Raw genomic sequence first — 27,716 nt, forward strand, 5'->3', positions numbered from 1 at the left:
AGATGCTAGAAATGACTAGAACATTGCGATTCCAATTCTGATTTGGAAGTGGTCCAGGTGCCATCATCTTTCTTGATCCTGTAAATATTCTCCTTTCGCCTATCCGCATGGAGACTTTTAAAAAAGGCTTTGGAGGAGCAGCCCTTATCCAAAAGGGGTTTCATGCGAGCTCGGATTTGCCACTTCTTTAATTTGCGAAGATCATTTTGGTGGATGATATGAACCGCATAAGCACAAGAATCCTGTTCAGAAGAGGTAAGCTGCCTATGAGAACTGATTGCATCCATTTGTTGCTTGTGAGATTGAGCCCATTTCAGCTTGAGCCTGAGGTTTTCCATGTAACTCCGTCCATAATCTTGAATAACAGCCTGCAAGCGATGAGCAAGACTGATCCAAGCAAAATCCATGTCCTCCTGAGCATGTAAGAGGAGGGGACGGACAGCCACTCTCACCATGTTCTGAAATTGTTGATGAAGCAGATAAGCACTATTAACATGGAGCAGGCGACGACCCAAAAAAGGCATATCATCTGTCAGACGTGCTATAGATAATGTCAAGCATACTGGAAAGTGATCAGATAGCAAGAGGGAATGATCGACCCATAGTGTACATGTAAAATCAGCATACTGCTGAGCATGCAGCAAATACCATCTGTCAAGTCGAGCCCAGTAATGAGTAAAGGCATTGTGATGATATGTATAACCCATATCTCTGTCCCTTGTTGAGAGCCATAGATCTTCTGCATGCAGGGATGAGAGCATATCTTCCCAATGTCGAAGCTCAGTGGGGATCATGTGAGAACGATGAGTGGTATTGTCTTGAGTGGCAGGCGAGTTGTTAAAGTCTCCACACAAAAAGGCATTGGACAGCCATGGATATTGTTTGAGGGAGGCCCACATTTGAGCTCTAGTCGCAGAAGTTTGTGAGGCATAAACAGATGCTATTTCATAGAGATCAGCTTGCCAGATGCACCTGATCACCATCCATCGACCCTGAGGGTCATTGTAAGCAACCGTGGGCTGCATATCATGTTTTACCAGCATGCAGACCCCCGAAAAGTGCATTGTACCAGCATAAAAGATATCATAACCAGCATAGTGGCCTTGCTGGCCAGCCAAGAAGTGTTGGTTGTGTTCCTGTAAAGAGATCACATCGGGGTGCATTCTATGTACATAATGCCAGAAAAGCCACTTATTGACATTGCAAAGACCCTGAACACACTCACACTCACACTCACACTCACACACTTTTGTTTTTGTTTGTGAAAGAACCTTTCATTGAGAAAAATGTACATTCATCGCTGTCTCAAAGTGAGACAACTACTACTCATATGCTGAACAGAAAGCAGAATGTAGCTGCTCCAGTAAAGAACAGCAAGTACAAGAAAACTAAAAATAGTGAAAGAACACTTCTAGCTGGGCCGGAGGAAGATCTCCCATGAAATGTGCATCCTAGGGAGTGGAAGAAATGATAAACATCCATGGTGGATTGGCCATAGAGCCGAGAGCTACGGGCATGATATAAAGACCATAGAGGCCAATAACGACACCAACTGAAAACCTGAATGTAGTCTCTGTGGTAGTAGTAGATCTCCCAAACAACCAAAACTGCCTGCCAAAAGCAATGCTAGGAAATTGGGCACGAAGATAAGTCCCCAATCTGGGAAGAAAATCACAAGCAACCGGGCAAGTCCAGAGTAGATGGAGGGCTGTCTCCCTTGGATGCAAACAAGATGGACAATGTCAAGAAGCAATGCGCCTAGTCACCAAGAAAGAACCCACTGGTAAAGCACCAACTTTGCAAACACTGCCATAAGAAAAGCATGTCATTTTGAGGAGGAACCAGAAATCGAGTTTCATTTCTACCACAATATTTGGTCGCTTAAAATACTAACATGAAATTGCTGGAGTACATTTACTTCCATCCTCTTCGCACAAATGATTCCATGTTTCCGATGGAAGGCCTTTTGTTGGAAGCTATAATACGAGTACATAAACTTTCTTTGAAAATGTCAACAATAATTATTCGCATTGACCTGCCATGCATTCTTTGTTTAGTATACATGAACTTGCCTCATATTGCTCTAGACAATGATGAATTCAGAGACTGAGCACTGACCCTGTAATTTTACAAAATACTGTTTAGCGACTTAGTGGAGCCTGATAGCCCAAGACATACCTGAAATGCACAGGAACTCCTGAGGCCATTCAAGGGATGGAGGTCTCCAAGAGAGTTTGAAGAAAAGAATATCAGTGCCCCAGAAGAGGAGCCATAATCCATCGAGTACAAAAATGAAAGAATGGAAAAAAAGGAGGTGTCACCCTCAATAATCAGAATCCTCCTGTAGCTAAAGGTGAGATTTTAGGGGTCTATAGGACCTGTATATTCCTAGCTCATGGTTTTTATGAAGTTGGGAGCGAGCGAGCGAGCGAGCGAGCGAGAGAGAGAGAGAGAGAGAGATAGAGATTTCTGACCAGAGGTCAGTTGGCCTAGCAGCTACAGAAGACAATTATTGCATGTAGTACATGAGATGTCGATTCTATGCAAAGAAGAATCGAACCACAAAAGATTATTCCTTCTCATACTCTACACTGGATACAAGGCTCTTGGAGGCCCCTGCCTAGTGAGCATTATTCATGGCATCCACAGCCCCAGAACAACTTCTGTAGAGGTATCCAGGGTTGTTGCTAGGATGCTGGTTACTCCAAAGCAGCTCAGGGTCTCATCAGGATTTTTTATGGGCGATACAAATGGACAGCTTTGGAAACCGCCTGTCGGCAAAAAGGGCACCGTGTAACAGCAGCACAACAATTTTGACACATCACATGACCACAAGGCACCAGCAGCCTGTTCACATCTATGTTCAGACATACTCGACACAACCATGCTGCTCGAGCAGCTTCTGCTTCTTTTGTGGCCACATCTGCTCTTGCCTGTACATACAAATTCAGAGGTCAAATAAGTAAAAAGATATTTTTGCAGAGCAGTAATTACGTACTTGCAAGAGACAGATCCTCGCATCAAAAATATCAAATCAAACCGCACAGAACTTGAGCCTGAGCCTTGTACATAACAGAAGAAATGGAAAGCACCCAGAATCTGAATGGAATTAAAAATTACCCCAAGAAAATAAAGTGATGCAAGGCCCCCTTAAATCCCAACACAACTGAAACTTATGCCTAAATAAGTTTTATTTTCTGAGGTTTTCATGACTGCATTTTCAAATAATGTTGATGACAATTTGAATTCCATTCTTTTGTTGCTAACACCAGCATCAACATCCAACCTCACCACATCTGTTTCTTGTACTCGGAGATATTTGCGTATAAAATATTTGGCTTTGTTCTTTTCCTTCTCACACTGCACGTGAGTTATAACCTTCTGGTCCAACCAAGCACCTGTTTCTAGAAGCAATAAAGCACTGACTCAAAGTGATCAAAACAGTGAGCTTTCTAACCTGAACATCTGGTTGCAACTAATAAGCTTGAATGCCAGACCTTGATGGTGGTTGAGAAGATTTCCAAAAGAGGGTGGCTTGACCTTTCACTGCAGGAGAGTTTTGTAGGTTCCTAAAGCAGATGGACCACTGGTCGGTACAGTCCAAGAAGCATTGGCAGTACACTGACGTGCTCATAAGCACAATATTGCACTAGTGTATATGCATTACCAGCTTTAGCAATTTCCTCGTCTTCATCTCCCAAATCTTCAAGAGATTGTTCTGCCTCATTGTGACCAATTACCATCAATGAAAGCGTGATTGAAAAGGCTCTAGGAATTTTTGGAGACAGTACGCAAGAGCTTGTTCTTCTTCTGCTTAGGGGGATAGAACTGCTTGGTTCCCACAAACTAAATGCAAAGAGAAGAAGCAATTATGCTTCTTAACTTTATTTTTCAAGAGTTTCTTGGAATATTGATGCTTGATTAATTACTGGATCTGGTGGAAAATATTAGTGAACTGAATCCTCAAGAGACTTGCAGACTTCCATTGGCTACCCATTAATCCAAACTATCTTCTATCTGATTCAAAGCAGTATTACCTATTGATAAGGCAAGGACTGCAAATATTGTAACCAGCTTGATAAATCAACTGCTGAACATAACAATTATATTGTTCCAGCGTGGTCAGGTCACATAGCCTCATTGACAAAAATTCATTGGTGGCCTGATTAGCATCATCTGACAAAGTTGGCATACACTGATTCACTATGGAACCAAATAATGCATCCACTCATTTGCCCCACCATTCTCATTGTGACTGCTAAAGGTACTATCCCAATCAAAATTTGGCACTAAATCTCATTAGTTTCCAAGAGTACCGCTAAAACCTTTGGTTGCCTCCGCAGATCCCATCAGAAAACATGAATTAAATCCATGATATGCTTATAGAACACTTATAACAAATCCTTCATTCTTTGTGGGCGTTCACAATCAATGTTGGGGGCATACCTTGGGAAGGACTTAGGCTGCAGGTTAGATGGTTCATCCAGATCACCGTTTTGGAAACTGGTCAGGAATTCTTCTTCCATGAAACATAGGCTAGGAGTGCCAGGATACTCTATCACCTTTCCTGTCCAATATGTGTCATGAGAAATACTAGGCTGAGAACTTGAGGGCTCTGAATTCATCTCCTCCTCAAACTCGTCTTGATTTCTATAGGAGCAACAAGAGTATAATGAGAAGGAACATGAATTCTAGTTCGACAGGCCAATCACGTTTGCCAGATGAAGACACAAAATCCCTTTTGTGTACAAACATTAATGTAGCAGCTTTTGGCTTAAATTTTACACAAATAGGCTTTGGGTAGGAAGAAAACAAGAAGTCGGAGAACCTGTTCACAAAACTTTCAACCGATCTCCCATGGCTTCACCTATTTATCATTTTGGAATCAATATCTGAAGTAAACTCATCTTCTCTCTGTGAAATAAGCCAAGGAACTAAGCAGAGGAAGGAAACTTAAGCTTGATCACTCTCTTTGGAATGGCATTCTTTTGAGAAACATTAATAAGGGACTTGGAAGAGACTTCTTCAATTAACAAAAAGGGAATTCCCGTAGAAGAAGGCTCACCTATGTTGGACTAATAGTCCATTGCTCATTCACGCCGCATCTCAATCGAATCAAATATCAAATTTATAAGCTCAGTGTTCGTGTGACCATATAGGATACATCCATCCTTGTTTTAGATATGCCTAAGGAAAGGATTGATAGTGCACACAAGATAGCTCATAGATCTTACATGAATAGCGCAATGCTAATATTTAGCTTCATAGACAATCCATGGACGGACTTTTGACATGTAGACAAAAAGCCATTAACAAATGAGACTCAGTAAGGTACATTTTGAGCTTAATATATACAATCATATGAGCAAATCTTCCCTGCATAAGACCGATTCTAGCATCCTCAGTCTCAAGTGCCTTGTGTAGTTAAGACTTGTGAGCAAATCTTCCCTGCATAAGACCAATTCTAGCGTCCTCAGTCTCAAGTGCCTTGTGTAGGTAAGACTTGTGATGCAAGTTGTATTGACACCCATGTAGAACAACGGTTCTATCACTATATAACAAAACATTCAAAATGAATGTATTGATGGCCAGGGATTCTAAACATTTCTACCTCACTCTCACAAAAAAGAGGAAGATAAACATCCATGAAACCCTCATCTACAAGGTTGATGATAACCCAAAGATCTTTAAGTCCTTGTGAGTTTTAAGCTCAAAAAGAGACTCAGTAGACATCCTTTGGTGCTATGTTCAGCATAATCTCGGTAGAATCCTTGCAAATAGAGTAAGCACTAGCTCCCTTAATAGAAGTAGTGCAGGTGGTAAGAGAACAAGTATGATCTTCCAGGATTACTTGGCTATTGCAAACACATTCGTAATATTGGTGCTAAATCCCAATTTGCGAAGGTTCATGTATTAAGGATGGAAGAAACTTAAAGACATTATGCATAACCTCCATCAATAGCTAACCCAATAAAAAACAGAAAGTTCGATTCTTAACACAAAACATGTAGATTTTGAAATCGAGATTAAAATATATGTTGATGCAAAAGAAATTTCACAAATGGTGAATAAAAGATTAATTGATGACAAGATGAAGTTTGTTAAAAGATAGATGAAACTTCAAAACAAAAACCATTGAAAAACCTCACAAAACTTGGCTCTAGCCTATCAATGCCTATCTCAGGCAACAAATAGCGAGCCACCTCAATAGTGCAAGTAATCGAGAGAACAGATACAATATCATCTAGGCTTTAAAGGCCGTCTCCCCAAGTTAAATATGAGGAATCGTCCATTGTATTCCAATGATCAAGTAAAAAGCTTTGGCACCTTTGTGTTCCCACTTCCCAATATATTTGGATTGGTAGGCTTCCCATGATTTTATTCCAAGTTAAATATGAGGAATCGTCCATTGTATTCCAAAGATCAAGTAAAAAGCTTTGGTACCTCTGTGTTCCCACTTCCCAATATATTTGGATTGGTAGGCTTCCCATGATTTTATTGCACAACCATGATCTTTCAAGTCTTTCTTGTAACCATGTGGGTACACATCTCCACCTTTCAAAGTGGATAACTTAGTCTCATCCAAGTTTTTTCCTCTTCATCAAAGTTGGTGATAGGCATGTGAAAGCCATAGCAAGAGAAAAAAAAAAACTAAGACTGAAGCTACACCCAACTTGACCAAAAGTGGGCTTAGCTGAAAATCGAGTCTCCCTCCTCCACACAAAGGGGCTCCTCCTTTTGCTAGTTGTAGTTCACGAGAATAGACCCTTAAGCCTCTGATACCACAAAGAATAAGGCAGCAAGCTTGTTACGCTCTAGCTGAGGTAGCATGACCTCAGAAGAATCAGTCGACATTTCCCTTAAAGGATCTATCTCTATAATATATTTGTTTGCGCTTCATGTAAAAGATCGGGAGGGAATTAATGTCAAGGTCCTAGGTGAGGGCTGATAGCACCAGACTAGGTAGACCTAAGGCCAAGGGCCGGCCTAGTGCAAAGATTGTGCCTAGGGGCAAAGGAATTAATGCATCCCAAGAGAGGGGTGAAATGTTACATTAGCAAGGCCCTATATGAATGACATGTGGCATCTAGATCTATCTAGGGAATTGGGGCTTGTTGAGGCTAGAGAGAGAAGAGAAGGATTATTATTCACGTAAGATTTCGAACGGAGAATCTCTGTCTGCTTGTTAGCCTCAGCAAGATCTGGCTGGGAGGTGATTCATGGTGCTGCTCCCGTGATATGAAGTAGAGATTAGGAAAGAGTGCTTTACAATTGGTATCAGAGCCAAGGCTATGAAGTGGAGGGGACTGGCTGACGATGGAAAGGCGTGGAGCGTTGGTGGCGAGTCGTCCAACGGTGACCTTCACGTGATGGATAGAGGGGATGGTCGAAGGACCTGAGCGCCAAATCGACGGGCTGTTTATGTGATGCTGCGACGTGACGACGGACGGAGGCTTGTTGACGGAGGCTTCTGAATCGTGGTTGGAGCTTGGGGGTCCCGTAAGGCACTGACGGACAGCAGGCTTGGAGCCTAGGTGGAGCGGCTGGTAATCTGCGACGTCCACGAACTAGGAAAGGGGGCTATTGGCGCTCCTGCAACTACAACGAAATCAGAGAGGGGTGTGCCCGTGACGACGGACAGCGGGAGTTCGTGACGGTGCCTGATCGACGCAGTGCGCTAGTCGAACGTCATCCGTCTCATCTTAACACCGTTTGGAATGCAGAGAGGGCGCAGAGCAGGCTGGCTAGCCCGTGGTCTGCTTCCTTGGCACACGTATGCGCAGCGATCTCCAACGCCATGCAGTCTGTTCGTAAGCAGTGACTGGAGCGACGATCCAGTGACCCTTGGGGACGCAGATTGAGCGTAGGAGCGCAGGGCTGGTGAAGGTAGACGATAGGTTGACGAACAACCTATCGGTTTCGTCCAAGGCCACGCAGACCTCTCTTAGGCTGTGACACATTCCAAACAGAAGTAAAAGAAAACAAAGATCGTATCAGTTGCGAGCAGGCAGTACGTGGAGGCTACAGGCTTCGGGGACTCGAATTGCGTGGAGCTTCCAGGGAGCATCAAATTTTCCTTCATTATAAGATTTCAGTTTTTGTTGTGCAGCCTATTATTTCTGTACAGCAGAGTCTACAGTTACTATGCCTGTGTGTATGCATGTGTGCTTCGGTCAAAGTCAGTTTGCAGGAATTTCCCTAGTATAGGGAAAAGCGCCATCTGAGATATATGCCTGTATTAAATGCCTGATCAGTGTGAATGTGGGATTGCAGGAATTCCCTAGTATAGGGAATTGTGCCAGACTGTTAGTACACTGAATTGTGTCAGCTTGTAAATAAAGTTTTCTAGTGGTGTTTTGAAAAAAAAAAATCAAAATCAAAACAAAACAAAACTCCCATTGAACGGAATGGAAGCAGAAGAAGGGGCTTCCAGGAGGGACCCTGGTGAATCAGGAGTCCGGCCGACCCAGCAGGGGTCGTGCCCAGTAGCTCATACTTTATCTGGCAGGATTGCATTGCTGGAGGATGCCTTGCAACAGTTGTCAGCGTAGCAATTACAGGCCAATGTAGGGCAGTCCGAACTTAGGAGAGCGATACATAGTATGTCTGCCAGACCTTCTCGAGAGGAGAAGGGAAAGGCTCCAATGGAACCGGAGTCTAGTGTCCATACGGTCGAGCCTAGGAAGGCTAAAGTGCCAAATATTGCCAATTACAGACCGGAAAAGTATTCTGGTCGAATGAACGATCGTAGCTCCGATGTCATTGAGACCTGGTTACACAAATGGGACGAGGCGTTCGCCATTTGTGAAATCAGAAATGACATCAAGAAGATCCGCGAGGCCACCCACATGTTTAGTGAGGCAGCGGATCGGTGGTGGATTAAACAACAAAAAGATGGTATAGCATCCACTACCTGGGAGGGGTTTAAAAGAGAGTTCAGGAAACACTTCTTACCTCCTAACGAAGCATCCCGAGCTTGGGATCAATATAGGAACCTTCGTCAGAGAACGGAGGCTAGATGCTAAGGAATCACGGTTGCTGTAGCCAGTGATGATTATGGGCTTCACGGGCTTGCTCTTATATAGCCACCAGTCGTAGTCGGTTAGACCTGATGGGGCGACCGACCCAGTTCGCCCAAAATGGCCAATTGGAGGTCGTAGGCCACCGACCACATGATAGAACCATGGCACAGAATAGAGCAACTACCCTACGGTCTCCGTTTGGCCCAAAGCCATCCGGGATCATCTGGGGCTCAAAACGGGCCCCACAACCCGAGAGTGGGCTGCCCCAGGAAATGCTCCATGTATTACACTGATATGTTTCGAGAGAGTGTAATGAAGGTTGACGAGCCCCTGCCTCAATCAATCCAAGTGAAAGATTTCATATTTGGATTGAATGATCGAATAAAAATGGAAGTTAGGGCTAAGTACGCGAACACGCTAGATGATGCAATAGCTATAGCCCTGAACTATGAGGATGCCAAAGGCAGCAAGCCAAGTGGGTTTGCACAGGTCGGAACCCAGTATGGATATCCGAAGAAATCTGGATTTAAGAAGAAGTGGGCTAGTAGAGGGAGTGGTTCGCAGCCGAGTGGTCAAGCCAAGCAAGTGAGACCGGCTGAAACTCCCAAACCAAGTACCACCATTGGAGTGAAGAGGAAAGTAACCCCAATGGCAGCCCGGGCTTGGTCTAAGTCGCCCCTGAACCCAGAACAAAGGGAAAAAGCGAGGAGAGAAGGCTTATGTTTCGGTTGCCTTCAGCCTCATCAGTGGAAGGATTGTCCACGTAACAAAGATCGTCGGATGGCTGAGATGGTGATCTCAGAGTGCGACGTGGAGATGCAGGGAAGTCCCAGAGCGGAAGAGATGCAGATTCAGCTGGCGGGATCTTCTCACAGATTAGTACCTTGTTTGTTATGTGTGTCTGTTGCTAAGTTAGTGACGAGTGCACCTGATAACATCCTATCTAAGCCCGCAGCAACGGGGTATACAGCCTTTAATGATACGGAGTTAATTAAAATGAAAGGGCAAGTGGCCAATCATGATGTCATTGTGTTGTTTGACTCGGCGTCAACTCACAATGTGATTAACTCCAAGCTCGTGAAGAGGCTGAAATTAAAGACAAGTCCATCTGACTATGCGTACACAGTCAGAATGGCAGATGGAAGTTCAACTGAAGTATGGGACCAAAGGGTTACCCAGTTGGAGCTTCGTATTCAGGACTATGCTGAGAAGCTTGATTTTGAAATGACCAAGCTTGCTCATGCAGATATAGCCTTGGGTATGGCGTGGCATTCTAGGAAGAATCCAGCCATTGATTGGAAAAAGCACGTATATCAATTCAAGATGAATGATGTGCTTTATGTCTTGCGAGGTGAGAAAGATATACCTCAGGGACCGTTGGTTTCCGTGATGGAAATCCGAAAAGCTCAAGTAGAGTTTTTATTCCTTTGCACAGCATCGGTAGAGCCGGTTGATGATTCTTCAGCTAGCACTGATGTTACGCAAAGTGGTGAGATGACCAAGCTGGCTAATCTTATAACAGAGGAGTTCTCTGAATGTTTTAGGGATGAACTACCTTATGGGTTACCTCCAGAGCGGAAAGTTCAACATAAGATTGAACTGATCCCGGGGGCAGAACCTGTAAATAGACCTCCCTATAGAATGAGTTTTACTGAAGAGGCGGAGGTGCGTAGACAACTGGAAGAATACCTCCAACCAAGTTTCTCACCTTTTGCTTCGCCAGTGATATTAAAGAAGAAAAAGGATGATACGGTTCGCCTCTGTATAGATTACAGAGCATTGAATAATATCACTGTTAAGCACAGGTATCCGATGGCTCGGATTGATGATTTGCTAGATGCATTACATGGAGCTGTGGTTTTCAGCAAGATAGATCTTAAGTGTGGCTACCATCAGATCCGGATTATAGAGCCGAGGATGTGCATAAAACCGCTTTCAGAAGCAGGTTTGGTCATTATGAGTTTTTGGTAATGCCCTTTGGACTTACCAATGCTCCAGCGACCTTCGTCATGCTTATGAACGATTAACTACGTCCGTATATCGGAAAGTTCGTAGTACATTTTATTGACGATATCCTGATATTCAGTAAAAGTATTACTGAGCATCGTGAACACTTAAGAGTAGTGTTCAGTACTTTGAGGAAAGCCAGTCTTTATGTAAATAAAAAGAAAACTATAATGTGTATGGTTAGGCTTGAATATTTAGGGTTCATAATTACTCCACAGGGGGTAGAAATGGATCCGAAGAAAGTGGCTGCGATACTAACTTGGTCAATCCCTCAGAGTCTGACCGCGTTGCGATCATTCTTGGGATTTGTCTAGTTTTATAGAAGGCATATCAAAGGATATTGCGGAATAGTATCGCCATTGACTGATCTGACCTCAGATAAAGTACCTTTTATATGGGGACAGAATCAACAAGAAAGTTTTAACACCATAAAACAAGCTGTGGTCACAGGACCGGTGTTAAAAATAGTTGATTCCCAGAAACCGTTGTTCCTAAAAACCGATGCAAGTGGCATTGCGGTAGGAGCAGTTCTCCTCCAAGAGGAAAGGCCAGTAGCCTTTGAAAGCAAGAAGCTTTCTCCCGCTCAAAGGAATTGGCTAACTCATGAATTGGAGTTGTATGCTGTTATCCATGCTTTGAAAACATGGAGGCATTACTTGTATGGGTCAGAGTTTTATGTCGATGTGGATCATGATACTCTGAAACATTTTTGTAAACAGCCTGACTTGAGGGGCCGCCAAGCTAGGTGGGCAGAGCTCATGCAGGAATTTAATCTAACGATTCGGTACCGAAGAGGAAAAGATAATAAGGTGGCTGATGCGTTGTCTCGCATTATGCACAACCTGAGTTTCACGGTATTAGAGAGTGCTCTAATGACCGAGATTAGAGAAACTCAAAAGGTGGACGAGTTTGTCCAGAGCTTATGGCCTAAGGCTCATGTGTTAAAACCCGGGGAAAATGAAAAGGATGACCTGGCATCCAGAAAAGGCCAAACATATGCAAGATATACCATAAGGGATGGTATGCTAGTTAGAAATGGCAAGGTTGTAGTACCTAGTCAGAATGATCTCAGGCAGAGAGTCATTCGACAGTGCCATGATAGCCCATGTGCGGGACATCCAGGAGTCGAGAAGACATATGATCTCGTGAAGCGAGATTTCTTTTGGCCAAAGATGAAAAAGCATATTCATGAATATGTGACACGGTGTTTCTCGTGTCAAGTAAGTAAGGCCGAGCGGGTGAAGCCACCCGGACTTTTACAGCCCTTGAAAATACCACTAAGTAAGTGGGAGAGCATTTCCATGGACTTTATTGTAGGGCTGCCTACGACACAAGGAGGGTATGATTCTATCCTTGTGGTGGTTGATCGTCTAACCAAGATGGCTCACTTCATTCCGACTAGAGAGTCTGTTAGTGCCCCGCAAGTAGCGGATTTGTTTATTAGACATATATTTCGTCTGCATGGACTGCCTAGATCCATAGTGTCAGATAGAGATGTCAGATTTACCGGTTATTTTTGGACAGTGGTATATGAGACACTAAGGACTGAGTTGGGAATGAGTAGTGGGGATCATCCTGAGACGGATGGTCAAATGGAGAGAGTCAACCAGACTTTAGAGGATATGCTGAGGGCATATGTGTCATTGAGGCAACATACGTGGGACAAGTGGTTGCCATTGTTGGAGTTTGCCTACAATGATAGAAAACATTCCTCTACCGGGTTCAATCCGTTTGAGCTGAACTATGGTTATAGACCAGCCAATCCAACTATAGTTGGAGTACCTCAGAAAGTGCCTAGTGCCGCGAACTTTGTAGTTCAGATGCGGGAGATGCTAGCACTTGCGAGAGCTAATATCCGCCAGGCTATGAATAGAGCCAAGGTGTATGCGGATGAAAACCGGTCTATAAGAGTATTTAAGGAAGGAGAAAAAGTTTTTCTCAAAGTTCCTTCGCACTTGAAGTCGTTGACTTCAGGAGAGTGTGCTAAGTTATCACCTCGATACTGTGGACCGTGGTTAATTCTAAAGAGAATAGGCAATGTAGCCTATAAATTAGAATTGCCACAGGGGTGTAAGGTGCACCCGGTTTTTCATGTTTCGTGCTTAAAGAAATTTTTACATATAGGTGACTCACTAATCGAAGGTGTGGTTTTGTTTCAGGAGATAGAGGATAATGCAAGGCACAAACCAACAAGAATCCTGGACTGAGGAACAATGCAAATACGAAATCGAAAGATATCCACCGTGTTGGTTGCATGGCATGGTCAGCCTCTATCTGAAGCTACCTAGGAATCCATATATCAGTTGCGGAGAGTGTTCCCAAACTTTATTATCGAGGACGCTGATGTCTGAAGAGGGAAGGAATGTTACGCTCTAGCTGAGGTAGCATGACCTCGGAAGAATCAGTCGACATTTCCCTTAAAGGATCTATCTCTGTAATATATTTGTTTGCGCTTCATGTAAAAGATCGGGAGGGAATTAATGTCAAGGTCCTAGGTGAGGGCTGATAGCACCAGACTAGGTAGACCTAAGGCCAAGGGCCTAGTGCAAAGATTGTGCCTAGGGGCAAAGGAATTAATGCATCCCAAGAGAGGGGTGAAATGTTACATTAGCAAGGCCCTATATGGATGACATGTGGCATCTAGATCTATCTAGGGAATTGGGGCTTGTTGAGGCTAGAGAGAGAAGAGAAGGATTATTATTCACGTAAGATTTCGAACGGAGAATCTCTGTCTGCTTGTTAGCCTCAGCAAGATCTGGCTGGGAGGTGATTCATGGTGCTGCTCCCGTGATATGAAGTAGAGATTAGGAAAGAGTGCTTTACAAAGCTAATGTTAAATCTGGCAGTAGAGCATGCACACTCAAGATGCAAACTGTAACACGTGGTGCTCTAAGTTTCAAGGGTTTCGTATGGCTTCTTGGCAAGTCAAGGCTTTTTCAGTAGTGGATGCATTTTAGTAGGTTGTGTGGGATTACTTCCATGGATTCTATCTTTGACAATCAAAGAGAAGATAAGAAATTGAGAAACACATTGCAAATAAAGTTGAGGTTGAAGAGAAAGAAGGTATTAAACAGTGCAAAAAAGCGTCCAAAGGAGAAAGTGGACTAATGGGCAATTCAAAAAGAAGGAAAGAATCACATGAGAAATCCCCATCCCACCCAAAGACAAGGAAACAAAAGGAAAAGGGACTATAGAGGGCGAATGTTAGTGAGGCAAAAGTTAGAAACAAAGAGATCCCCCCTCCTCAGGTGGTGATTTGATGGACAGCATTAGGTGGATCTTTATGTCGCACACCGTAGGATGCCTTCTTCCCCCCTAATTGCTACCATTCTGGAAGCTTGGGGCAGCTTTAAGGATTCTCTCTGGAGGATCTGTTTCAGATATCTGCAGATTTGTAGAAATGTTTTTGGAGAAAGCTCTAAGTCTCTCAGGAACAGATAAATCACTCTCTTATTTTGGATTTCTATTCATGGAGGGATTGTAGCAAATCATTGGAGGTCTAGATTTGGGACTCACTCCACATGCGCGAGTTGCCTCTTTGCTGAGAGTCCATTCAACATTGCCTATGGGATTGCAGACAGGCCAGGGTTGTCCGGAAGGGGATTGCAGAACTTTTGAGTAGACTTGTTCCCTCCCGTTTCTTCATCACATGGGGCTTAGTGGCTTGGCTCTCTCTATCTGGGCCTCATGTGTTCTACGAGATGCATAGCTCCTCTTGGGCTTTTTTGGTTCGATGTCATTTCGTTGAGCTATGATGTTGTTCCCTGTTCTCCCTATAGATCTACACATGCCTTGGTGGACACATGTTGGGAGATCATAGCAACAGTTTCAGCTTGCCATATGTGAAGATCCAAAATACACAAAGGCACTTTCCAGGTCCACCCATCTCACACCATGGCAAGTATTTGGACAGGTCATTTGGTCGAACATGCAGGGGTCTTCCACCGATGCTTGACAAGAGGAATTTCTTCCTCAGGAGTAGAGAGGCTGTCCCTTCTTTTCAGAGGTCACTACAGGTTTGAGGTGGCACTTTTAGTGGGATTTTTTGATGATAAAGCTTGACCCTCTCGGGTTTTTTTCATGTTACGCATGGTGTACTCTTGCCTTGAGCACTTTGCTTTTGGGGCTTTTTCATATTTAATTTCACTCTTTTTCATGGGAAAAGGGAAAAAAAACAAAGACACCAGAAAAGGAACGGAAAAGATAGTTGAAAGCATCGTATCTTAATGGGCTGAATTCATAGCCACACACAAAGTCTTTTGCTTGGCATAATGGTTGCACGACATCTAAGGACCATACCTGCATACTTTTAGCATGAAAAAAGTGTGTGTTAATGTGCACTATAATTAAGGTGCATAGCCATATTGAAGGGGTACATAATTACATTACCCGTTTCTCGGGACCAGGTGTTACCTACTTTCACTTTCAAGACCACAGCCCTCTTGTTTTGAATTTTGGTGAGCACTGAATTGAAAGGTAATAACCTTCTGCTAAATAGAAAAGACTGCTGGCATTTTAATAAGATGTATTGATATATCAACCAACCTGCTCAACAGAAAGAGCTGAATGGGCAGCTGTTAAATGCTCCTTAAGTGTAAGTGCTTGGTTTAGGAGAGACTGACGATCAAGATCAAGGGGAAATCCAACTGCAGCCATCATATCTTTGATTGCATGCACCACTTCTGTTGCTTGTACATTCCTTGAAAGGCTGTTGCGACTTTCTACCTACAAGGAGAATAGCAGTAATTCAATTTTAGAGTGCCTAAGGTTGAACATGAGGAGCTTCTTTAGAATGAAAAGGCACAACATAGTTTGTGACTTTCTACTAGAAGAGGAAAAATAGTCATTCAATTAAGAATAATTGGACATCAGAAGTACAATGTGAGGAGCTTCTTTAAGGGGGGCAGCTGAAGGACCTGCAGGCACATGGACTGCACATTGCATGAAAAGAAACATCAAAACACAAATTGTTTTCATGTATAAAAAATTCACACATGGATATACGCCTAAAACTTACTGGATTCTGTGTTGGGATGTTGTTTGCTATGCTTATCATGCTTCTCTGAGGAACCTCTGAGGTGCCACTGACTGATTGGGATACCGATATCAAGGGTTCTAATGAAGATTTACTTTTCTTCTCCGAAGTGGCACCTTTGAAAGGGAAAACATTTGATGACAACAGAGTTTGAGCCTCTCCTGGACCAGTCTCAACTTGCAAATAATATAATGCTTGCCCTGCAGAAGCTCGCACATCCTCTGCCACTATTCCATACCTTAGTCTCCTGTCCTGTGCCAAATCAGAGCACCAAGCTACTATTTCTCCAGCATAATAAGGCCTTAAGGGGTGAACTTGTACCTGTGTTGCATCATAAGTTGACAGTTCATTTCCTGGTATTACACCGTGATCAGCTTTACCCCACCTCTCCCTTATGTTTTCCTGTTGATGTGATTTCATTCCCATTATGTCCATTGCCTGACCTTCTGAACCCATTGGTGCATTTAATACACTAGAAAGTGGAAGACATATAGGGCTGTCTAAAAGCCTGCTGATTACAATAGAAAAGATGTCTGAAATAGACACGAACTCAGGAGGCTCTGCCAGCAATACCATACCATTATGTTTATCCAGATATTCATAAACTCTGTGCCCAAGATCTTCTGCTGGATGGTTTGATCCTTCTGTATTGGAATCATATTTAATCCTTTTTGTAACATCAGCCTTCCCTTCTAGCATCACAAATCGAGTGTACAGGACTTTCACACATTGCAAGTTTTCAGCTGCAAGAAGGAGGATTTTTTGTACTTCGAGTTGAGTCCAAGCTCTCAAAGAAGGCACTGCAAGAGCAAAATCCTGGACTACACTCCACACAGCACATTGAAAAGATATGCTCCGCAGTTTATCAACCAGAGTGTCTTTTGAGATGGCACCTAAGTGATCTGTGTAATCCAATGGAACAGTGTCGTTAAGAACCTGCACAATACGGGAAGCAATTAGATTGTATAGCCTGACGATCAAAAGCATCACGATAAGAAAGAGTCCCAGGGATCAGAAGTCCTTGTAATGCATGAAGAAGAGCCAAAGCACATATGAAGTCAGGATCTAATGGTCAGAAGTTATGTCAAGAGGCCCCAGCCGATTTAATCATAAAAACCAAATCAAGAGAGTCATAACACTTTCGTCAGAATCTGAGAAACCTCTACCACTATCGACAGCAAGTCAGGGATGTACAACTTTTGATCAAATTAACTCATAATATCTTCACAAGATTTAATCATGTCTCTCACTACATGAGCGATGAATCCACTCCTCAAGTAAACAATCACAGCATAATCCAATGACATATACACACGAACAAATAACATATATTTCATGGGAAAGATAAATCTAAAACCAGTGAATGATAGAATAAATAGTTTGCAAGACAAACTTCTCACTATGACCGTCTATTCTACAAAACACAATGTGTACAGGACAATGAAAAATGCATGGCACTGTCCGGTCCTCCTGATCCACACAATGGAAAGAATTCCAGATTGAGCTAAAAATTTATTTAATATTTGATCAAAGGCTTTGGGGACAGGCAGAGTACTGATCAACTTATGTAAAAAATGGCAGCATTGAATCTAGAGATGCTGTGAATTGTAGTTACTGTTAGGCATGCAGAAACTCTATGTCTAGAGTTCACATGATTGATGCATGCATCTTTTCCTTGTACGACCTTTTAACAAGGGAAAGCTTTTGAGGCTTTCTTCTAAAAAGCCACAAAAAGCAGTGAATCAAATCCTTACATAAAAAAGACAAAACTTCCTTTCTGAACAAATCTTACCTCCACAACAACCTCAGAAAGCTTATGGACTCCCAGGTTGATGCAATGATTCTCTGGCAGATGTGGATGTACAAATCTCAATCTTGATGTATCAATCTTGCTTACTATTGTACTTCCATGAGCATCGACATATACACATGCCTGTGCCTGTACTAATCTGCCAGCATCATCAGGCACCACTGCACAACTTGCCAGCTTGTGAAGCTGGTTGTTATTTGCAGCATATTCACATATAAAATTTAAAAGTTGCAATGCAGCACGCAGCTCATTTGGGTTAAGGCGCTGATATCCACGGGCATCTTGCATTTCTAACAGTAGATTCTTCATGCTATCAAAAGTTGGGGATTCTTGCATGCCAAGGTCAGTGAGCAATTTCACAAATGGCAAGTAAGCACTTGGAAGCTGAAACGCAAATGGGGCCAGATTCATTTCAAGCCGCACAAAAATCCTGTTTGCAGGGCACAGACGTGTGCCATTGGAGACCGGAATGAAGTGCACGTTCTTTAGTGATTTTTTATCTGCATCAGCCCAACATTCAAAGTCAGAGTTGAGAAAAAATTATGTTTGCACTGTTAATCTCTCTTCTCAGTTAATACCATGTCTGCAAAAATTATTCTGTCCCACTCAATACTTGTGCAGGACCGGACAGAGGTAAAAAGCTATCTACATCGATTAACGCAATTCAAGACACATATTTTCCTTAGTACCTCAAATTACTCAAAGACTAGGGTGGAAGAGAGCGCATATGGATTAACTGCATTTTTTCCCAGCAAAGGATTTACTTTCAATCCCAAACAAGATGGGTATTGTATTGCAGGAATTTTATGACTTACATTCATCGAGATGCAATAAAAAATGTGTGAAAACAATCAGTGCACCCTTCTCAGAAATTTTTGGAGTAAAATGAAAAGAATTGTAAGTAAAAAAAATGAATGCTTTCTTCTCTCCTTTCATCTTTTTGCATGGCTGAATCCTCTCAAGAGTTTGGAGCACAGTTAGAATGTTTATGACATAGGTGCAGCTTCGTGACCTGTGAAACTCCTAGCAGATTGAGATTGCCGTAGGCTTTTGAAAACAAGATTCACTATTTGGAAAACAAGTTTCAAAGTATTCATTCTGTAGCCTTATGAACAAAATAAAAGATTTTCTATAGTTAAAGGTTTATAGTCGCATGGCTGAATCTGCAAGAGTTTGGGACACTTTTATTTCAGGACAGAAAAGTTATCAAATATGTGCATCTCCTTTCCGTTTTACGAGTCGGTGAAACTCCTAGCAAATTGAGATTATAAAAGGCTTTTGAAAACCAGTTTTACATTTATAAACACAAGTTTCAGGTCTTAAATGCTATCCATATTGTCCTATGAGTAAAATAAATAAAATCTACATTTTGTTGAGATGTTAAAACTGATGTTTTTATATAATGCAGCAAGCATTTGCATCTTCAGCCATCAAAGACTTTCACTACTGTGTAAGGCTGTTTTTGCAGTCATCAAATCCTTTTTGCTGCCGCTTTATAGCCATAAAAAACTATTGTTGTAAGTCACAAACGTGTTTTATACGAGCTCCGCTTACTACATACGTTTGGCCATTTCTCTCACAACAATTTTATCTTTCAGTTGCCTTATCTCAGGTACCATGCATCATTCCCTGCTTTCTATGTGCAATTCTGGATCTTTTCTTGTTTTCTTTAAATCCTCCTACTGGATGACCTTCAGATTGAAATCAATCAAACCTAGGAACTGGATAGATGTACGGTTCCAGTATAGGCACCTAAGGTTCGACTCTCTTCAAATCTAATAAGAGAAGTGCACGACTGACTCACTGAAATCTGTCAATGTACAGCGACGATTGCATCAAACAAACCTCAGCATATATGCTCTGACATGTAGAACAAAAGCACAAGATGCTGCAAAATCTTAAGCAAGTGTAGCTGGAAAACTGCCACAGAGCTACTGCTCCCGCTTCTCAAGATGCATGGCCCTGGAATGGCCTGCCAATAACATCCCTAAGAGGACTCTGATGTGCAGCCAAAGAATGGGCAAGTGTTGACTCCTCCTACCAAGACCTGCAGCCGTTATTCCTTGTACGGAGAGCTCACATTAGAGTGATGCCTATGTATTCTCACAATTACTAATTTTTTAGATGTAATATATTCCATTTCTTGAACATATATTCCTTTAGTCCCTCCAATTGTGGAGGTTATGAAGAGTGCTCTTGAGTCTCCTGCTTCATCCTGTCCTGTGTTTCTATTTTTTTAACTTGTGTTTCTTCATCTCGATAATACCTGTTAAGTTGCACTCACACTTTAGCATCAGTTCATAAAGTCTTTGGAGACACCATGTATGAATGAATAGCATATTTGCTGCCATGGAATTCCACCTTCCATCTTTGGTTTTATGAAGACAAGAACCAGAAGTGTGAGAGTCATGCCAAAGAGCAACAGAAGAAAAAAAACAAGGTTTATCTAAGGACAAAGGACTGCATAACACTTGACCCTCTCGTCCCCTGCGAATCATCTCATCTCCTTCAGCCCTGCCCCTTTTCCTCTTGCTCTCAGCCATTTCTTCTCATTCTGTTACTCCCTTAGTCCTCAACATCTCTTGTTCTTCCCCCTCCTCTCTCCCCCAGTCCTTAGGGTGGTAGGATCTCCCATTTTTTCCTGGTCAAAGGGTGACACTTGACTCTCTTAAGAGCACAATTTTGGAATTTCCGCCCACAATGTCAGCTATGGAGGCTTCACTTTCATCATGGTGGAATCACAAACTTTTTAAAGAGCAGTCCATCAAAGAGTGTGAGGTACTACTGGCAGACAGTTATTTATGATCAAATCACATTGCCTGCCAGTCAGATTTACAAGTGGCTTAAGACATATGACATCTCTCTAGTGGTTTCTTTTCATTTCAATTGGATACTGGAGAGCAGGCATTAGCGTCCCTTGCTAACACCCCTTGGTCAGCCTCTTTGCCTCTGGATACATTGAGGCCTCAGCTCACCGCCTTCTAGGCCATGTTCCCAACATTACCGAGCAAGCTAGACTATGATATCCAGCACATTGCAGGCAAGTTCTTTGACGGCTCATCTTTGAGGCCTCTATTATATGTCTATGTGGTGAAGAATCCAGATCCTCACCTCACCAGGGTGAGTGTCAGGTTATAGTACTGGTTTCCCACCAAAGATAATTTTGCTCAGGATGCATGACAGACCTTTATTGTCCAGTCAGTTATCTACGAGGGTCCTCACAATCAGTGCTCTATTTGCAAATGCTTGGGCCACCTTGCTAGGCAGTTTTTGTGCCGTTTCTGGGATCTTCTATCACCATCCTTGCAATTTCCTCCTCAGCAATAGCTAAAGCATCCTCTGGACTATAGTTATTCCTCAAATGCTGGCCCTCATCATCAGCGAATTGACAAAATATGAAGAGGGGAGAGAAGAGTGGAGATGAGGAGAGAGGGCACAACTAGAGAGCACACCACAAATGACTAACTGTACACTAGATTTAGTTGAAAAAATAGAATATATACAAACCCATTTAGGGTTAGGGTTAGGGGATCTAACCCTTTCCTTTATAGCACTCTATAAGGTTAGTGCTATGCACATATGATCACATGATGGTGCTATGCACACGTGATCACATGATGTTGAGCGTGAACTCTCAATACCTTCCCTCAAGATCAACATCATGAAGTAGGCCTTCCCTCAAGATGATGATTTTGGGGAATCGAAGAAGGACTGAGCATTACATTCCATCACACCCCTTTAATGGGAATGTCCTTCCTCTGCGTCAAACCAAGAGCTAGTCGATGTTTCTCGAATAGCTCTTTACCGAGTGGTTTAATAAAGATGTCTGCAACATTTTCTTTGCTATCACAATGCTGCAATGTGATGTCACCAAGTAACACTCTTTCTCTGATGAAGTGCTCTCTGACATCAATGTGCTTTGTCCTAGAGTGTGATATACTGGATTTTTGGCCAATGCTTGAGCCGATTGGTTATCACAGTATATTGTTGTTGGCTTTGACTCATCAAAGTAATCTGTTTCCGACAATAGTCTTTTGAGCCATATAGCCTCACATGCACCTGTAGTGAGTGCTCTATATTCTGCTTCAGTCGAAGACAAAGAAACAGTTGGCTGTTTGTTTGACAACCATGATATAGCACCTTGACCAAGGAAAAATGCATATTCCTGTGTCGATCTCCTGTACTCATGATCTCCGGCATAGTCACTGTCACAGTATCCATGCAACCGTGGATGACTTCCTCTGTATTCTATCCCAAACTGTCTTGTACCTCTTATGTATCTCAAGACTCTTTTGGCTGCATTCCAGTGAGACTGTTTTGGTTTTGCCATAAATTGTGCTAGTGAGCTTACTGCATAACAAATATCTGGCCGTGTGATTGTCAGATATATAAGAGATCCGATGAGCTGCCTGTAGTATCTGTCATTGACTGTAAGCTTTTCTGAATCTTTAGTAAGTTTCAAACTTTGTTCCATGGGAGTGACTGCAATCTTGCAATCTGCCATATGAAACTTCTTCAGGAGACTGTCAACATACTTGAGCTGACTCATGAATGTGCTATCTGAATCTCTCCAGAACTCAATTCCAAGACAATAGTGCATAAGTCCAAGATCTTTCATGTCGAACTCTGCAGATAAGTCTTGTTTCAGTTTTTTGATGAAGCTATCCTTGCTTCCTGTAACAATCAGATCATCTACGTACAAAAGTACAATAGTAATGTCTTCCCCTTGAACTTTGTAGTAGAGAGTATGATCTCCATTGGACTTCATGTATCCCAAATCAGCAAAATACTTGTCGATTCTGCTGTACCAACTTCTGGGTACTTGTTTTAAGCCATAGAGACTTTTCTTGAGATGGCAAACCTTATTCTCCTTTCCTGGTTCAACATAACCTGCTGGTTGTTGCATGTAGACTTCCTCGTCTAAGTAACCATTAAGAAATGCATTCTTGACATCGAGCTGATACACATTCCATCTGCTGAGTGTCGCTAGTGATATCAAGAACCGTATGGAATCCATCTTTGCTACTGGAGCATAAGTCTCATCATAGTCTTGACCATATTGTTGTGCAAATCCTTTTGCAACTAGTCTGGCTTTGTATCTCTGAATACTACCATCTGGATTATACTTCACTTTGTATACCCATCTGTTTGCTATGGCCTTCTTTCCTGGTGGAAGGTCGCATAATTCCCAAGTATTATTCTTATACAAAGCATCCATTTCTTCATTCATAGCAGTTTGCCATTCTGGCTTGTCTACTGCATCTTCGAAGTACACTGACTCTTCTATAGCCATGATGGTAGTCATAAGAGCATAATTGGTGGTTTCAACCTGAATTGCTTTGCCTTTTTGAGCATATGTCAATCTGGCTGGAGGTCTGCTTTCCCTAGTAGACCGTCTAAGCTGCTGTGGCTCTGCTTAGGGTGTTGCAGGGAATTCTTGCTCTTCTTCATCAACCTGTTCTGTAGATGACTGTGAAGTCGATGCTTCTATCTCCTGTGTAGGTGAGGTTTTCCATTCTGATTCCTCATCAAAGATTACATCCCTGGAGATAATGACTTTGCGGTTGATGGGATCATACAATTTGTATGCTTTGCTTACTTCACTGTAGCCAACCATGATGCATTTGCGTGACTTCGCATCCAATTTTCTGCGATGATCATCATGTATGTGGGCATATGCTATGCAACCAAATATGCGGAAATGCCCAATGTGTGGCTTTTGTCCAGTGAATGCTTCATAAGGAGTCATACCTTGTATCGGTTCGGTAGGAAGCCGATTAAGCAAATAGTTTGCAATGGCTATTGCTTCTGCCTAATACTGATTCGGAAGATGCTTTTCACTAAGCATTGCTCTAGCACTGTCTGCTAAAGTCCCATTCTTCCTTTCAGCTCTTGCATTTTGCTGAGGAGTATCTGTACATGTGAATTGTCTTCGGATGCCGTGATTTCTGCAAAAGTTCATGAATGCTGAAGACATGTATTCACCTTCTCTATCTGATCTCATGACCTTGATCTTTCTGCCTGTCGGGTTTTCTACCATGGCTTTGAATTCTTAAAATCTGAAAAACACTTCAGATTTCTCTTTCAGAAAGTAGACCCAGCAATATCTGCTGTAGTTGTCGATGAAAGTCAAGTAGTAAAGTGAAGCATTGATACTGCGGGTCTGGGCATAACCCCATACATCTGTATGTATCAAATCAAGAATACCTCGTACACAAGAGGTACTTCTGACAAAGTTGGTTCGCTTTTGTTTGTCGAGCAACATGCTTCACAAACTTTTCCAAGAAACTGTAGCTTCGGAATCCCAATTGCCATATTCTGATTCCTGAGATCTAACAAGTACTTGAAGTTGACATGACCATATCTTTTGTGCCATTTTGCAGATAGTGGCATCTGTTGCGGTTGAGCTGACATGGCATGCTTATCTGGTACTGTAGCTAGCATTCTGTATAAGCGTCCTTCCTTGATACCTTTTGCTACTAGCTGACATCTTTTGGATTTGTCTCTGATAGTGCATTCATCACCGTCGAAGATGACTTTGTAATTGTGTTCCGTCATTTGACCTACTGGCAAGAGGTTCTTGCTGAGCTTCGGAACATAGAGCACATCTTTCACTAATCCTTTTGTACCAGTGAAATTGTTCATAGGAATAACGCCTGTCCCTTGAATTGGATTCGGTGTATTGTCTGTTGTGTAGATGACATTTTTCTGTTCTTCTAATGACTTCATTTCTGTGAACCATTCCTGATGATTTGTCATGTGAGATGATGCACCGCTGTCGATGTACCAAGGATCCTGTTTCACTTGGTCGACTTGATAGCTGTAATCCTCTTTGGGATTGAAATCAGTGTCTAGGTACACTTCTAGGTACACTGTATCAGTCTGATGCATTTTCTCGCTTGCAAGAAACATATTACCATGTTCATTTGCAAAATGAATGTGACTAGAATGTCCACCACGATGATTTCCTCTGCCTCAAAAATTCCCTCGATTACTGCTGGATTGACCGCCTTGGTCGTACTGCTTCGTGCGGCAATCTTTCATAGTGTCCAAACTTGTGACAGTAGTTGCACTGAATGTTTGACACATTGGTGGATACATTCCCTCGTCCTTGGAATCTTCCTCGATTGGAATGATTTCCTCTTTGCTGATTCTGATGTTGCTGAGGATGATGCTGATTCTGATATTAATGCTGATTTTGATTTTGTTGCTGATGATGACCACTTTTCTGATATGATCTACCTCTGCCTTTGTCTCTGCCTCTGCTTCTGTCTGAAGCTGTGAATGCCTGATCATTAGAATGACCTTTTCGAGCTTGAATAGCTTGAGTTCTGAGTTCTTCACCAAGTAGAACTGACTGAAGTTCTTCCAGTGTCGAAATTTGCCGTTGGATGGCAATACTCTGGACTAGATTCTCGTATCCCTCTCCTAGTCCATTCAGAATGACTTGAACCATTTTTGCGGGGTTTATAGTCTCTCTTGTTGCTGCAAGTTGATTGTTGTAGTCTTTTATGCGGAGTACATAAGCATGACCGGTTTCACTGCTGTTGCGAAAACTCTGGTTGATCTGGTTTCTCAGGGTGAGAATCCTGGATGTGTTCTTGGACTCGTAGAGAGCTGCAAACATATCCCATGCTTCTTTTGATGTCTTGACTGTGTTGAGTTGTTCTAGCATGACATCTTGCACATTCTGCTTGATCAGGTGATAGGCATACTTGTCTTTCTTATCCCATTCTGCTTGAGCTCGGGCAATGGCAGGATCTACTACTGGTGTGGAAATTGTTTGTGTAGATGTAGATCCCATTGCTGGTGCTGTGACAACAGATGGAGTAGAGCTACTTGTGGCTCGATTGGCCAATGGTCTAGGTGTAGACCCATCGACATACTTCCATTTGTCCTCAAGTATAAGAATGGTCTCCATTCGGTATTTCCATGTACCGTAATTGGAGTTGTCTAACTTAGTAGATGCCTCCAGATTGAGGTTGCTAGTCGACATGGTGCAAGAAATGTACTCAAAAGTGTCGTGAAAATCTCTGTATGAATCAACTGCAAATACACTGACTATGCCAAGTGAAATCTCTGAACTGTCGGTGAAGATGCAATATATAAAATCTGATATGTATTACAAGGCTTGTGGCAATGATGCCTGGAATAGCCAAGAGGCTTTACAAGGCTGAAATGATGTGCATGATGCCGTGAGATAGCCGAATAGGCTTTACAATGGTGGCATGCGTGTGTGAAATCAAATGCTCTCTGCCCACTGAAACAATCTGCAATGCCTCTGTACTCTGAAGTCTGCTCACTGAACTGATGAACGTAAGGTTTTAGGTAATGTAATGATGTGAAACCGTATGTAAGCGTATGGACTGACTCCGAGTAGATACTAGTCGGGAATTTCGGGCATGGCTTAGATTGGCAACTTGGGGAAATTCAAAGCATCCCTTCTATGGCGATCTAGTCTACTTTGATCTAGATCTATACCAACCGTCGATCGATGAAAGAAAAGGAAATAATTCCTTTTCTTTTGTTCTTTTTAAGTGCTGGGTCAGATGTGTTGATGTAGAGGCAAATGTGCGTGAAGGAAGTGGTTTTATCGGCGAGGCTTAAATGTGAGTGTAACTTCGCCGAAATGTGCGCGTGATGCGACGAGCGCGTAGAGCACGAAAAAACGAGTGACTTTTCTTTTTGGAGCGCCCTCAAATTCTTCCTGGATCAAGAGATACGACTTGATCTAGGTGAAGGGACAAAAGGAGTGCAAATGGTGCTCAATGATGATGTGTCATTGTGGGTCACATGCAGTGTGATGTGGCACTGTGCCTAGCAAGAGGTGTGCCAGTGGTGCCCTGTGCTAAGGTGGCAGGAGTGATCACATGAAGTGACTGTGAAGCACTGTGTGTGCCTGCAGAGGTCAACGCTGACTGGATAGCTGAGGTGGCACTACTGAGGTGGCACAAATGATGATGTCAATTGATGACGTGGCATTGATGACGTGGTTGATGACGTGTTAGATAAGGTTGATGTGGCACTTGTTGATGTGGCAGTGGATAAGCTGCCACGTGGCAGTCTCTTAATCACACCTTGATAAGGGAACCGTGGTTAAACCTTACCTGGGTTGGCTTGACCAACCTTATCCAACCCTTTTGAGGTGAGGTTGTGGTGAGGATGAGGAAGCTACCACGTGTCGCTTCGTGGGCAGCCGGAATCTTGTAGATTCCGATGGAATCTAAGAAGATTCCGTCTCCTTCGTTGGAGCTCTTGTAGGAGAGGTGTTGCAGAGTCATTGAGGGTCGTGAAGATCCGACGATGACCTTTGTGTCACAGGTGTTGCGTGGTCGTTGAAGCGTCGGTCTTGGAATAGTTGAAGGGCTCGTGATGGTGGCTGTGGATGAGCCAAGAATCCAAGTCGGTGCGCAATTGGAGGGGCCTTGGAGCTGGTCACTAAAGGGTTGTTGGAGCCGATGCTTTGGCTTGTTGCAAAGCTGTTGTGAGTTCGTTGCTGCTGGCTATGCATCGCTAGTGGACGGCTTGGAGTGTCTGTCGAGAGAGCCGCCGTCGAGGAAGGCTGCAGTTTGCCTTTGTGTTGGAGCTAGTAGAAGCTTATGGAGCCCGTCAGGTCGTTTTGTTGAAATGAAGCAGTCTGTAGCTCATTGCAGGTCGCGTTGAATTGCTGGCGTTGAAGGTCATGGGCACGTTGGATGCTCGATCGCTCTGTGAACTACTTGTCTCGTCGTGAGTGGGCTAAAGTTTCAGACATTGTGCAAGGAGCCGCCAAGAGCGCTGTCTGCCGTTTCGCGAGAGGCTTGCTCTGTTAAGTCGATGGAGAAGGCGTTGCTAGTGTCTC

At 42.9% G+C, this 27,716-nt stretch overlaps 1 protein-coding gene across 2 annotated transcripts in view; it reads right to left on the bottom strand.

Annotated features, from left to right (window-relative positions):
* Positions 1-1,413: 1,413 nt before the first annotated feature.
* Positions 1,414-27,716, bottom strand: part of LOC147901160 (Zinc finger, C3HC4 type (RING finger) family protein) — a 159,104-nt gene continuing 132,801 nt past the window's right edge. The window contains exons 8-13 of one of the 2 annotated variants that reach the window (XM_087375570.1): positions 17,858-18,375; positions 16,048-17,001; positions 15,576-15,755; positions 2,179-2,933; positions 1,895-2,035; positions 1,414-1,806 (exon numbers count right to left, since the gene is read on the bottom strand). In XM_087375570.1, coding sequence (XP_087231696.1) covers positions 2,736-2,933; positions 15,576-15,755; positions 16,048-17,001; positions 17,858-18,375 — 1,850 coding nt within the window. In that variant the 3' untranslated portion in view covers positions 1,414-1,806; positions 1,895-2,035; positions 2,179-2,735. Of the gene's footprint in view, positions 1,807-1,894; positions 2,934-15,575; positions 15,756-16,047; positions 17,002-17,857; positions 18,376-27,716 lie in introns of both variants that reach the window. The other variant, XM_087375571.1, reaches the window with a different exon arrangement.

The sequence above is a fragment of the Dipteris shenzhenensis genome, chromosome 6 (genome assembly GCF_047967505.1).
Source record: "Dipteris shenzhenensis isolate YYH24624 ecotype China chromosome 6, Dip_SZ_1.0, whole genome shotgun sequence".
NCBI lineage: Eukaryota > Viridiplantae > Streptophyta > Polypodiopsida > Gleicheniales > Dipteridaceae > Dipteris > Dipteris shenzhenensis.